The sequence below is a fragment of the Prorops nasuta genome, unplaced genomic scaffold (assembly GCF_024137725.1).
Source record: "Prorops nasuta isolate Cenicafe-Biocafe unplaced genomic scaffold, Cenicafe_Pnas_1.2 PNAS00003, whole genome shotgun sequence".
NCBI lineage: Eukaryota > Metazoa > Arthropoda > Insecta > Hymenoptera > Bethylidae > Prorops > Prorops nasuta.
In genome coordinates this window covers 11,786,308-11,799,914 of record NW_027116800.1, presented here as the reverse complement: position 1 = coordinate 11,799,914, position 13,607 = coordinate 11,786,308, and the positions used below count along the sequence as shown (strand labels likewise).

At 37.4% G+C, this 13,607-nt stretch overlaps 1 protein-coding gene across 5 annotated transcripts; it reads right to left on the bottom strand.

Moving 5' to 3' along the window:
• Positions 1-9,396: 9,396 nt before the first annotated feature.
• Positions 9,397-13,582, bottom strand: LOC136785562 (uncharacterized). 5 transcript variants are annotated; one of them, XR_010824690.1, is made up of 4 exons: positions 13,214-13,582; positions 12,459-12,730; positions 10,097-10,182; positions 9,397-10,015 (listed from the first exon to the last, which is right to left on the bottom strand). XR_010824690.1 is itself a non-coding variant. In XM_066746663.1 (4 exons), exons 2-4 carry the CDS (start codon positions 12,519-12,521, stop codon positions 9,876-9,878), a joined length of 273 nt encoding a protein of 90 aa, XP_066602760.1. In that variant the 5' UTR covers positions 12,522-12,730; positions 13,214-13,582; the 3' UTR covers positions 9,397-9,875. The 5 variants fall into 5 exon arrangements, 4 of the variants coding, with proteins under 4 accessions (XP_066602760.1, XP_066602757.1, XP_066602758.1 ...); XM_066746663.1 differs by having other exon boundaries at positions 10,097-10,166; XM_066746660.1 differs by having other exon boundaries at positions 9,397-10,010; positions 10,097-10,166.
• Between the last annotated feature and the right edge of the window lie 25 nt (positions 13,583-13,607).

Sequence of the window (13,607 nt, the reverse complement as noted above, 5' to 3'; positions counted from 1 at the left end):
ATATAGTTGAATGTGTTCTGACGTCATCAGGGGGATTCTCGCATTTCGCTGGACTTTCCAGCTAATCTCGAGCTGCGTCGAAAGTTTGCAATGAAATCGTCCGCACGTCACATCCGTTTTGAGGGAGAATTAAGTAGAGTACGACATAGTCTTCCCGAACTACGTGTAGTCTCAATTTATCTTCCAGCCCACGATCAAATAAAAGGAGGCACTTAAAAATTGTGCAAATTAACAAAATAATATCCACTTCTAGCCGAAGAAAGATGTATCCTCGGTGCAGCATACCAGTGAAATATTTTCAAACCAAATGTCTTTATCCAGCATACTACTACGAGAGAATGAGAGAACGAGAATAATGGGAAGGAGATCAAGTGCATTTGCGTTGAAATGAATGAAATTAATTTACAGTCTGTGATAAAATTAATTGATTTCTTATGCGGCTGAGTAGGAGAACACGTGGAAGGAGTGGAAGGTTGAACGGAGGTGCGTGTCGGTGTGCGTGAAACTCCGAGAAAGTCAGAATCAGAAGTGTATTGGTGTAGGTGAGAGTCGATGGTGGTTGGTGTGCGTGAGACGTTGCAGAAGGACGCGTGTGTGACTGGCTACTCCAGGGTGCCACCTGCCCGAGCTGGCAGAGCAAACGGTCAAAGACCCGGGCGGGCGCCTCCTCCTCCCGCCTCCGCCACCTCCCCCACCCCTACCTCCTCCGTTACTCCTGCTGCCACTCTTGAGAAATACCCTCCTGTCAGTGCTACGTACGACGTCACAAAATTTTCTCTCATCCACCTATAAACGAGCCCTTTGAAAAATCTCAATCCTACCCGTCAAAACTCTCATCAATCTATTCCTATTCTCAATTATTTCGCAATTCCAATCAACGTCAACCTAGAATTTATTTCTTCGCCTCCTAATAATTACTCTATATATAGATCCACAATTTTTTTATCAATATTAATAAAATTTGATCAACTCTCTTTTGTTTTATTTAAACAGCAAATTTATGGGGAAAGAGATAGAGCTACTAATTCGAGTGACGTGAGTTATTTTGTAGAGAAAACTGGTACTTTGGCAAGACGGGTGTTTGGAGTTTAGTGATACAAGTAGGCCATTCTGTTATCTCTTATCGGGCGACGAATCCGGTTACGAGAGAGAGAGAGAGAGAGAGAGCGAGCGACCAATTCACTTTATTGACTATAATGACGCTCGACCCAATTACCTCAAATCACAAGCCACTCACGGAACGAGATTCGATGACGAAAAGTCTGGCTGAATCCATTCGATGTCGATATGCAACCGGATGTGAAGGAAATCCCCATTCCGGATCTCCCATTATCAAATTCAATGTCGAAGAATACTGAAATTGGTGACAAAAATAAATGTTATCTCGAAATCACTCAATTGTTTACTTTTAAGCTTATTTTTTGTTTGTTTGTTTGTTAAAAGATGAATCCTATTTCAGATCGATTTACCAACGGATGTGACGACAATCTTTCTGTATCGTTTTTAATTATTTTCAGATTTGAAAAATAATTAAATATTTAGTCAAATGTATAAATATACAATTTTGAAAATATAACTAATTATTTTCTTTGACATTTTTTCTCGAGATTTATATTAAACAAGGACATCGGTTCTAGATGGATGTTTCAAATTGGACACGAATGAAATCATTTCGCATTCTTTTATTAAACTGAGATTTGAATAACGTTGAAATATTTTGGCAAAAATAAAAGTTACGCGTTTCCCTTTCTTTTTTTCCGAGATTTATTAGGAAAGGAAGCCTGACTCACTCTTATCGAAGAAAGCGACGCCCACGAATGGATACACCTACACCTGCAGGATCCTCTTTCAAAGCTACAAAGATGCTCATTGTGGTTTTTGCCTCTGACTGCACCTTTGCAGCCTTCACTAATACATTTAAATTTGAAATGGTCACCGATCTTAACTATCCCAAAGTTCAGCTATAAAACAAGGATTGCGATGCAAAAGAAAACAATCGTTATAAAACCTGTATAGAAATAATTAATCATTAAATAGAAATTTTTGTTTTTATCAATAATATAAATTTTGAAAAATAATGGGATGATTTAATTTTTCTTTATTACACTTCTCAAGTTCTCACTAATAATTTTGAATTTGAAATGATCCTCGATCTTAACGATCGCAAAATTCAGCTGAAAAAGATTAATTGCGATAAAAAAACAAACAAAAACAATAGTTATAAAACCTGTAGAAATAATCGATCACTAATTACAAATTTCAAATTAATATTTCATTTTTTAAAGCTAGTGGGAAACTTTAATTGTACCTCACTGCATCTCTTAAACCTTCACTAACACATTCGAATCAGAAATGATCCTCGATCTTAAAGATCGCAAAGTTCAGCTGTAAAACATTAATTGCGATTTAAAAGAAAACAAAAACAATCGTTATAAAATCTGTAGAAATAATTAATCATAATAAGTATACAAGTTTCTATTTCAACCAACAATATAATTTTTTAAAAATATTGCGATACTTAAAAAAATTAAATATCAAATATTTAATTATTTTAGTAGTTACCGATTAGTCAACAACTGAACATTTTATTTTAAGAAACAGAAGAATCACAACTGGTTGAGATAAAAAGTAGATTACGACTGTTATTGATAAAAGTAGAGAAAGAGAACCAGAAAAAGAGAGGGGGGGGGGCAGTTGACGATGATTGGAATTAGATTACGATCGATATTGGTGAAAGCAGAAGAATCGCAGCTGGAGACGCTAAAAGGCGACCGTTCGTAGCGAAAGAACGGATTCCTGGAAACGCTTGGGCGGTGATCGTACTCTTCACTTCCTGGTGCAACACCGTTAGCGCCGGTACCGTATCTTTTCTCGCCAGCCGCGTCCAGTAATACCGAAGTTAAGCGTGCAAAGTTTTTCAATGCAAGATAAAATCGACCTAGAAGTAGAAAAGTCCCATAAACACCAGCCAACTTTACTCACGAATTTCATACGTAATTAATAAACAGTTATCTTGCAAAATTACTGCTTTTCAGGCCTACTTTCATTACTTAACGCATACCTTTAATTATCGCTCTATAAACTAATTAATGCATCCAATTTCACCAGAGTCAATTATTAATATGGAAAAAGCTGCTTATCTCTTATCACCAAACACGTCCAATAATATATATATATATATATATACACACCAAAGTTAAACCTACAAAATTATTCGATGCAAGCTAAAACCGACCTACAAGTAGAAAAGTCCCATAAGAACCTGTGAAGCTAAATAATGCATTTAATTACATTGGTTAATTAAGAATATAATTGATAAGCGAATAATTAGTCAAACTCTCCCAAAGTGTAATATTATAATTGAAAGATAATAAAAAACTGCATGCAGTAAATAATCCTTGTATAATTTATTACAGTGTATCAGTTACTCAACGTCGTTTTTAAAATAAAATTTTCCACTAATTAATAAATAATATTCCTAGAAAATTGCATAATACGTGTGATAAGTGGATAATTAATTATTTCTCTGGTGTTATAATAAATAACTATAAGGAGGACTTTCCATTTAAATTATAGAATCTTTTCGCGTACGAAGAAGAGAATTAACTCGTTAAGAGTGGCAAACTGCATCAATTAGGCAATGCCGTTCTCGGAACGGAATTTTCCGGTCCGCTAGAGTTCAGCCGATTGTGAGAGATCTACTTCCGCGAGAGACCCAGTCTAGCTCTCCTGGCGCTCTCTTTTCTCAATTTCTCGTCACGCAACACTGGACCCAATCGACCGCTCTCTATCGCCAATCAGATATTTTCATTAAAACCAGTCTCTCCAACCAGAAGTCCATTTATCCAAATCAATTAATAAATTAATCCTGCCAACTATTCAATGTTATCCATTCCTCCAGTAGAAACCAAAAAAAACCCTTCTAATTTCAACAAATTTTCTAAACAATTTTTCCATTCCACCGACGAAAAACAAAAATTCTCTTCTACTTATTCAAGCAAAATTTTCAAATCAAATTTTCTTATTAATTAATTACACAATAAATTTGCCATACGAATATTCTCCATTAATAGTTTCTTTCGGAACGTTGAAGGTGCGAATGGTTGAAAATTTTCTCGGTTATAACGGATTTGATGAATTGGTTCGTGAGTGGCTGGTGGAAATAATTTCATCGTGAAGTAGATAGGGATAGCGATGTTGGGGCCACTGTTGGGTGTCTGAAGTTCCTGGTCGGCCGTCGGTTACTACTGAGAGAGTGTAGAGTGGGGGGGGGGGGGGGGGGGGGGAGGAACGTGTACGGGTTCGCATAATGGAGTAGCTTATTCCTGCTTGGGTTGTGAGCGTAAGTGTGTATGTATGTACAGTGTAGAAACTTACTCCTGCTTAGACTGGTACGTGTAATTGTCGAGTGGTATCGGTGCTCGTATGTTTTCCAACGAATCGATTTGTACGGAAGGGAACCAACGGCTGACCTTTGCCGACCGGTCGACCAGCTACCAGTTCGTACTTGCCCCTCACGCAGCCCCCCCCCCCCCCCCCACTCTTCCACCCCCCACGTTCAATCCTCGAGGTAATCGAACCAACTCATAAACGACACACGAATCTCGACGTTTCGAATGAACAATTATTGATGTAGCATTAACAAATACCGGCCGATATCAGTTTGGCAAATATTATTTGCAATTGGTAAAAAATATTCCGACGTTCACAATTGATCGATAATGGGAATTATTCTTGCAAGGTTACGGAATTAAAGGAAGAAAATAATAGAAATTTTCAGTAACATCGATGAAAATTTTGGAGAACGCGGGGTTTCGGAGAATATTCCTCGCTACATGATGCATGGTTTGGTATTTGGTGGGAGTGGGAGGGGGAGGGGGGGGAGTGACGCATCAGTTTGTGCGTATGCGTGATCCCGGATGCGCGGAAGACTCGCTCGAGCTTGCATTGTGCGCATATTCGCACATGTGCCTCTCGCCCCCACCTCCTCGTCATCGTCATCATAATCATAATAATTGATGCAGGAAGAGACGAGTAAAAAAATGATGGAGCACAGATGCTACCTATATACACAATCGCACGGCCCTTATTCGTCTTTTTCTCTTGGTATTTAAATAAATGAATTATCGATCCGAGGCTCTCGAATGATCGTCGAGTTTATCAATCGATGTCCGGGAGTGGATTGATGATGAAGAAAAAAAGCGAGCCGCCTTGACGTATGCGAAAAATTTAAATTCGTCAATGCAACGACTATTAATTTGCGATTGAAACGAATCGAGAGTTGTGACCGGTTTCCAAGTGAGCCTACGAATTAAGGGAGCGAAGACGCGGAGGGAAACGTTGATCTTGATTCGCGTGGAAAATCAATTGGAAAACGCTAGGAGCATTAATTTCAGGAGGAAATGAAAAGCATCTTGAAAAATTTGCATGAAAACTCGATTCACCCGTGCAAAAAGACGATTAATTTTAGGTACATCGGAGAAGGGTTAATTAATCGAGGAAAACGTGGACCTTAATTTGCTCGAGAAAACAATTCGCGAATGCTGCTAGGATTAATTTGGAATATTATTGAGGGAGAAAGATCCACGTGAAAAATGTGCAACATAATTTGCGTGGAAAATTGTTCTTTTGCGTTCAACAATGCTGTTTCACTATGTATGATAATGAGGAGGGGGGGTTGTGTTACGTTGCATAAAAAATGAAGTATTACTTTGAAAGAATGTGTTAATTAATCTTTAATGCAACGAGACTGCTCTGAGAAAATAGATAAGAGTCGTTCGTCGGGTAAGAATAGGAAAAAGAGGGGGGAGGGGGAAATGTGAGAAGAAAAGGAGAAAGAAGAGGAAGAGCGTGTAGCATTCGTGTCAAAGGTCGCACCGAGCCACGTGTATGATTTTAAACGCGTTTCCTACGCTTATCTCTCTCTCTCTCTCTCACCTTCTTCGACTCTTCGATCACCAACAACAATCCCCCCCCCTCCCCCTTATACTTCCTGGAACTCTTCAATACGATCCATATCGTCTCTCGAAAAGTTGCCTATTTCGACTCACAGTTCGCAAAAAGAGACAAACGTGGAAATAATTGGAAGGAGAAATTTTTGACGAATAAGCAAAATTCAATTCTCAGGATTTAGCGAGATCCGGAATCGAGGGAGATTCGACGGTGAAGTAAACTCGGTTGTCCGACGGTGAGGTTGGGGCAGGAGAGTAAGACGAAGAGATGGAGGGAGGGGGAGGGGAGAGGGGGGCTCACGAATCACGATTTTGGGCCCGCGGATGAGGCCAGCAGACCCTCCGCGGTGAGGATCGTCACGTTTTTTCGTGTGCCCGCCCTCCACGCGTGCCTTGACCCCGTTGACCCCCTCCAGGTAGACTCCAGCACTCCGCCTCCAACGGAAATTTACACGCCAGCTACTCTTTTCTCGTCCACCAATGAATATAAACTCACAATATTTTCACCCTTCGACCAATTTCCTTCGATATTCCTCTTCTTTTCACCCCCCCCCCCCCCCCTCTCATTCACCTCAATCTTCTCCTTACATTTAATCCTTTCCTTCTCATGATTCCAAATAATTGATCCAATTTAATAATTTGAAAACTTCGTATCTAATGAAATCAAAGCATTGCTTATTTTTTACTCTTTGAAGTTGCTCGCACCTTGATTTTGAACCCCTTTCCTTTTTCGTCTTCTCTCTGAACCTCATCGCTTCTTATAATTTTTATTCCTCTTACGTCACCATTTTATTCAATTTTATCGAAATATCTCACTGAAATTTAGGTACTCTTCCGACACTTGTTGTTGCAAGAATTAAGAGGCGATCGATACAACGAGATTGAAAATTCAGGACTAAGAGTCGAGTGGAAATCCATGAACGGTCGTGGGCTACTCCAAGGCCGAATTTCGTAGGCGTCAAACCCACCAGGATCCGGTCCCCCTCCACTAAATTCTTCCCAGAACAGGATACCTGCCAGACGAGCTCAAGGATACGCTAAGTTTTATTGTCAATCCACACAGAGTCCTTAACAAATCAAAATAGAATTACTCAATATTCGATTTTAAATTTGTCGCAGTTTTATTTTCCTAATTAATTAAAGCAGCTTTGATTAGTTTTCCACCTTTTAACTAGACATATATGTATTAACAATTAGCATTGCGACCATGAGAGGATTATCGAGTTATGCTATAAAGACAATTTTTTTAATTGTATATATATATATATATATATATATATATAATTGGACTATGATCTATTTTAAGAATTCAATTATTCATCGATGCTTCAAGTTCGTGGCAAGTTGCTGAGTAGCGAAGGCACAATTATCGTGGGCGTATCCACCAGTTACCACCAGCAAGTCCGGCTACCTGAGTAGCACCAGAGCAGGTACAACCGGAGCACCAACACTCTTCTAAAATGCACTTCATCCTTTCTACACGTACACCCACACCCAACAACAACGAGCCACAGCCATGCAACCACTTGGATAAATCCCAATAATTCCATTAACCTCTGTGTCTGTATATGTGTAATCTCGAAATTTCATATTATAATCTCTCACGCATAATCGCCACGCTCGATTAAATTTATCCATGTCGATTCTATTTATAGATCCGAAACGTTTTTCGCATTTTTTCTGGGTTAATCGGTTATTGCGACGAGGAGTTCAAAAGAAGGAACGTAGAAAAACGCTTGGCTGGGTAGATCCTTGATTTTGACCCAGTGCCTGCAGCAGGGAGAACATCCGGTGAAAGATAGTTAAAGTCTTATTCGTTGATCCGTATAAGGCAACCTGCGTACCGCCACTCACGGTCTTTATGCAATATTTAAGAATTTGCCTCCAATCCTCCACAATCCCACGACCAATGCTTTCAAACTTTTCTCTCCCATGAGAGTCGACTCTCTTTTCTTTTGTTTCTTGAGAATTTTTCCAAAAATCCTTGAGAATTAATTGGGTATAATTGGAAGGAAGAAAATATTTTAAATATATATATATATATATATATACATAGGGAGAGAGAGAGATTTACCTACATGTATCTGTGCTCTTGAATCTTTCTGTATATATATACACGATGAAACGTCTGATGATTCTTTGAGACAGGCGGTGGTCTGGCGATTATTCATTCCGGTTAACGAACACCGTCAGCGATCAATTTGTCATTGAAGAAAACCTTTTCACGCCAGTCCTCGACAATGACGCGCATCCATGAAAAGCTCGCTGAAAGTTGTTCAACAACACCGACCGATACTTTTTCCACCTCTCCTATTAATCTTCCTTTATCAATCTTCTCCCTCGTCGATATTCGTTCTCCAATTATATTTCTTCATTGAATTCAAATAAACTGCGGTTCTTTTAAATTGGTATGGTTGAAAGAGCTTTTTTTTGGATTTACGCATATAATAAAGGTTTTTTAAAATTTGGAAATAATACTGTGCAGTGAGAGGAGATTTTGGGGGATATTATTGTAAAAACAGAAATATTGAAGAGAGAGAGAGATGATAAATTGGATATAAGTTGGGAGGGAATAAATGTTGGCGATGAGAATATTAAGTGGAAAAAAATGGCGGTGTTGCAGAGAGGAGTGTTCGTCAGGAGTCACGTTTCCTGCTCTCTCATCGCTTTTATCCTCTTTTCTCCTGAGGTAGTCGCGCGAGTAGCCTCGTCCATCATGTCCTCGCCCCTGGTGCACGTCTGTCCAAGAAACTCAAGCTCGACCTACGTCTCTATATAGTTTTGCCACGATGCAATCTTCCCCTCTCATTTTCTACCCATGGAATTTCATCTCCCATACCAGAAACCCATTCTTAATACACACACCGCAAAGCTTAGAACTCCATTCAAATTTCTCTCTCTCTCTCTCTCTCTCTCTCTGATCCAATTTTATATACCATACTGCATTCATGGAAATTTATACAATTACATCGTAGAGATTTTTACAAAATAAATAAACTCTATTTACCATCACAATTTTTATTGCAATTTGCATTCGCGTGTAATTAGAATAATAATAATAAGGTACTATTGCTCTTTTTAGAATGAAGAAATTGACAAGAAAAGTAATATTGTGGAAAGTGAAGGTGGAGTGCAGGCGAACACCTGTTGAACAGAAAACTGGCGCGTTGCTTCACGTTATTTACACGCCCGAAGGCGGTCGACTGCACGCAGATCACGCACGTAACTTCACGCAGAATTTACACTTTACGCAATTCGTAGAAAGTGCCGGGAGAATATTGCCTGCAATACCAACCTAGCTATTCCGACAGCACGAATCATTAGAATTACTAAAAACCAATTATTCCTACAAAATATTTACCTACTATAATTCAACCTAATTTTGCAATATTCCTAAAACAAGTAGTTCCAATAAACGATAAATTTTTCATTTTTCAAACTTGACCTTCGATGTAAAATTACAACGAACATTGAACGAGTAACGACACATTATTATCATTGCATTTATACTCTTGAACACAAAAACAATGCATAAACCAGATCCCTAGTTGAAAATTTCTTTTGCTGTGTGGACTAAGCTTAACTCTTACAATTTCTTGCAGTAATAATCACTAGCTGCGAATACATAATTATATTACAATATTCTTCAAACATCTAGTTCAAACAATACACCTTTATTTTTTAAACTTGACGTTCTATGCAAAATTACAAGGAACACACTGAACAAGCAATTATATACATTATTCTCATTGCATTTATACTGCTGAACATAAAAACAAAACATATATAAAGCAAAATTCCTATTTGAGAATTTCCTTTGCTGTGTGGACTGAGCTTAACTCTTACAATTTCCCACAGTGATGATTACTCGTAGAGAATTGTCTAATGAGCTAATTATCGGGTCCTTCGAGAAAATTCGCAATTTTATTCCATCATTACGATGCTCTTCGAATGCGCTAGAAGTTGGATCCCTCGCTGTAATGTACTCATTAAGAGCGATGAAGCAACTGGCCGCTCGCGTAGATATTTCCTTAGAATCGTGAGGATAGAATCTTCGTCCTGCTCTGCGAACAAGAAAGAAAATGTAAACAGCATTGATCTACTGGCATTCCCAATTAGCTTGCATTTATACATGACATTTTTACCTTTTTCCCTTATAAATCCTCCAACCGACCAGTTTAAATCCAGTCTTAACGTCACTCGATCATCCTTCGCCTAGAATCATTTAACACTGCCAAAAAATAATTCATTTCCTCATCAACCTTTCGCACACTCTTCTCCGCAATTATTTCCAATAAAATCAACGAAGAATTTCGAGGGAAAAATCCCGCGACATTCTCGGATAGATCGATTAACCGTTCACTCTGCCAGAAGTTATAGTGAATGGCGGGAGAATTCTGGTTTATCTGGCATAGATTTTGCGAGCGACCGGAATACGTTGGGAGAGATATATGTATAAAAATATTGGAATTTTTTATTCGAGCAAAGACGTGATTCTGATAAAATTCTTTAGAGCAAGGGGGGGGGGCGCAAGAGCGGTGTCTTTTTCTATCGCTAAAGGATCGAGAAGGGGCACGACGTTCTTTTTCCACTCGCAGGAGAAAAAGACGAGTGAGTGCAGCCAGTGTTTATACCTGTAAGGCGCGGCCCCAGCCTAATAACCCGAATGTAACCGGACACACACGAGCTTCGTTCGTGTCGCACATTGCATGCAAGAGCAGGAGACTCGGAAGTGCCAATGGAGGGGGGATACTATGTGACAAAAGAATCAGAGAGAGAAAGAGAGGGAATGTGATGGCAACAAAGAGAAAAAAGGGCAGGGAGTGACGTGTAATATTTGAGAGGAGTGAACAAAACCTAGAATCAACAAACAGACGCAAGATATAACAGGCGAGATGAAAGAGTGGATAGGGGAAGTAAAAAATATAAATATTCAAAACAAACATATACATAAATGTGTTTATGTATACAGCAGGATGAAAACACGTGGAGCGGATGTGGCCAGTCCAGATTGGATCGAGTTTCCGTTTCAAATGCTGCAAGTGGAAATGGTCCCACTTTGAATACTTCGCTTCTCCATTGATATATATATATATATATATATATATATATATATACAGTGAGAAAGATTACGATTTTTTTATTATACAAATTGTATGTTGCGAGTTGAACGTTAAAAGAAAAAGTGTTACTTTTTTCTGACGCTACTTCGTAGCAGCACGTATACAAGTATCCGCGAAAGGACGGGCAATTTCGAACGTAGGAAGGTTCCCCTTTCCACTTCGCGATGAGAAGAGATCCGTGTCAACAAACCTGAATCTGGCACGACCTGACTCAAACCATTATAATCTCGTATACAACCTCCTCACTCCATTAACCGATGGGGTTTAATGGCACGACCAACTGTGACACGGATATAACTCTCATTACGATTATTTTTTCTTTCTGATTTTATTCTTTTTTTTTTACTTAAGACCGCATCAACAGTCATCGTCATTAAAAGTAACTACCTTGTATGGAATTGTGGCTGTGGTTTTTCAATATTTATAAGTATGTAGAAGATTGTGGATTATATATATAGTTGTAATAAAAAAAGGTTAAAGAGCTATATAGTGTATACTTACTGTGGTTGAATAACAAAGTGTAAAAATGTATATAATTTTTTCATTCAAATCGCGCGGGTTGCCGTTTTATAAGTATATTTTTTCTGTTTTTGTTATCATCGTATTATTTAACCCTTGGTTTCGTTAAACCTTAAATATTTGTAAAATTGGCACTGTTTATTTACGTGAATATACAATAATAGTTTTAATCTTATATATTATTAAAGTTAATATAATCGATACTATCTTTAACATAATTTATTAATTATTGTAGAGCGTCATTGTTCTTTTCCTCGTTCGATTTGCTTACTACTTTTTCATTTCATTGTGACGTTTTTTTGAGTTTCACAGTTCACAGCTCAACTCATTTTGTAAACAATTATTCACTACTGCTATGATATCGCAATTGCAAAGAAATTGTTCATTAATTCAATTTACTAGCTTCTACCTGCAAAAGCTTATTTATGAAATAAAAATAGTCCTTTTTATTCACTAAATTAGGTTTATTTGATAACCATATATGTATATATATTAACAAAATGTGGAAAGGAATATCTTCGCGTTTATTAAGCGATCGTATCGTTCTTATAATCGGGAAGGAAACGTGCAGCAAATACAGTGATAATGAAGCGTCAACACGTAGCTGCATACGTATGTAAAAAGTTCTTCCTCAAAAGTACAAAAATTAGCCGATAGTTTGCACTGCTATATATATAGTATGCAATAGTATGCATAGTTACTACTACTGAACATTTTCATTTTACTGTAACTGTGTACTTGTGTGATGCACGCTCCCTGCCTCCCTATCCCTTTATTTCCAAACTATTTTATGGACAATCTTGTCATAAAAAAAATGGTAGATAGATGTGAAAAAAATGTATATATTTTATTTATTTGCACTAACCTGAACTTTGTTAGCAAATTCCTCGTTACGGATTTGATTAAAATCATTTTCCCTTGCTTGCATCTCTCCACAGGCACGAGTTTCTACCAAGGGATGAAACGGGAAATAATCCAGGGAAATTCTTTGGTGGTTAAAAGTTCAAGGAATCGCAAAAATTAACTGTCACTTTACAGTGCCGCCTAGCGAATGCTGCGAGCAGTCACCAGCTGATTTTTCATTAACCTTTTCGGTTCTAGTAGAACTAGCTATCATTTTGTTACTTGCTGTTACTCCTGAAATCATCGAAATTTCTGTATTTTCACAGACAAATCAAAACAATGTACTATATTGTAATAATCTCGTTTAACTTTAATAAAATAATAAAAGAAAAATACTGTTAAATGTCTTAATAGTGAAAAGAAGTAATAAATATTGGTCGTGGTGTTTATATATTATTTAGCAAGTTTTTGTTTTCGTATTTTTTAATTTAAAACTTTTTACTTTTTTTCGAAAATGGAAAAATGTTCTATATTTTAATGTATAGATTTATTTTAAAACATTTTGTAGTATAAAATCTATTGACTTTTACAAAAATTGAAGGAGTTTACGAACATATTATATACGTATTGAAAAGGTTAATGCTTAAAATTCTTTATGAGTATAATAATTGTTAGGTCTGATGAACTACAGCAGCCGCCATTGACATTTGTCAAGAATGAAATTCACTTTTTTTGATTATTGATATTTTTTTACTTTGGACCACTTTTAACTATTACCATAACGTTTCGTTCGCAAGAATTCGCACCTGTTGACCTATAGAAAACTGCTGGAAAATAACTAACTGATCGTTGCATTTTTAATATACATGTATTATTATCACGTAGATGGGGAAGTTGGTATTGTTACTTTTTAATGTCAGCAGTATACTGACAGATATATGTATAAATATATGTACATCTCACTAATACAAATGGCCAAACAAACACACCATCTCCTAACCTACTGCTTACTCCATCGATAATGCTGATTCCCGTTCATTATTTCTATCAAAAATATACATACTATGCGACAACAGTGACAAATGACAACACAAAAATATGGTCCAATACACTTAATTAGCACTAATGTGAAATTCGCAGTAGTGTTTCTTTTTACGACACTTATTTATAG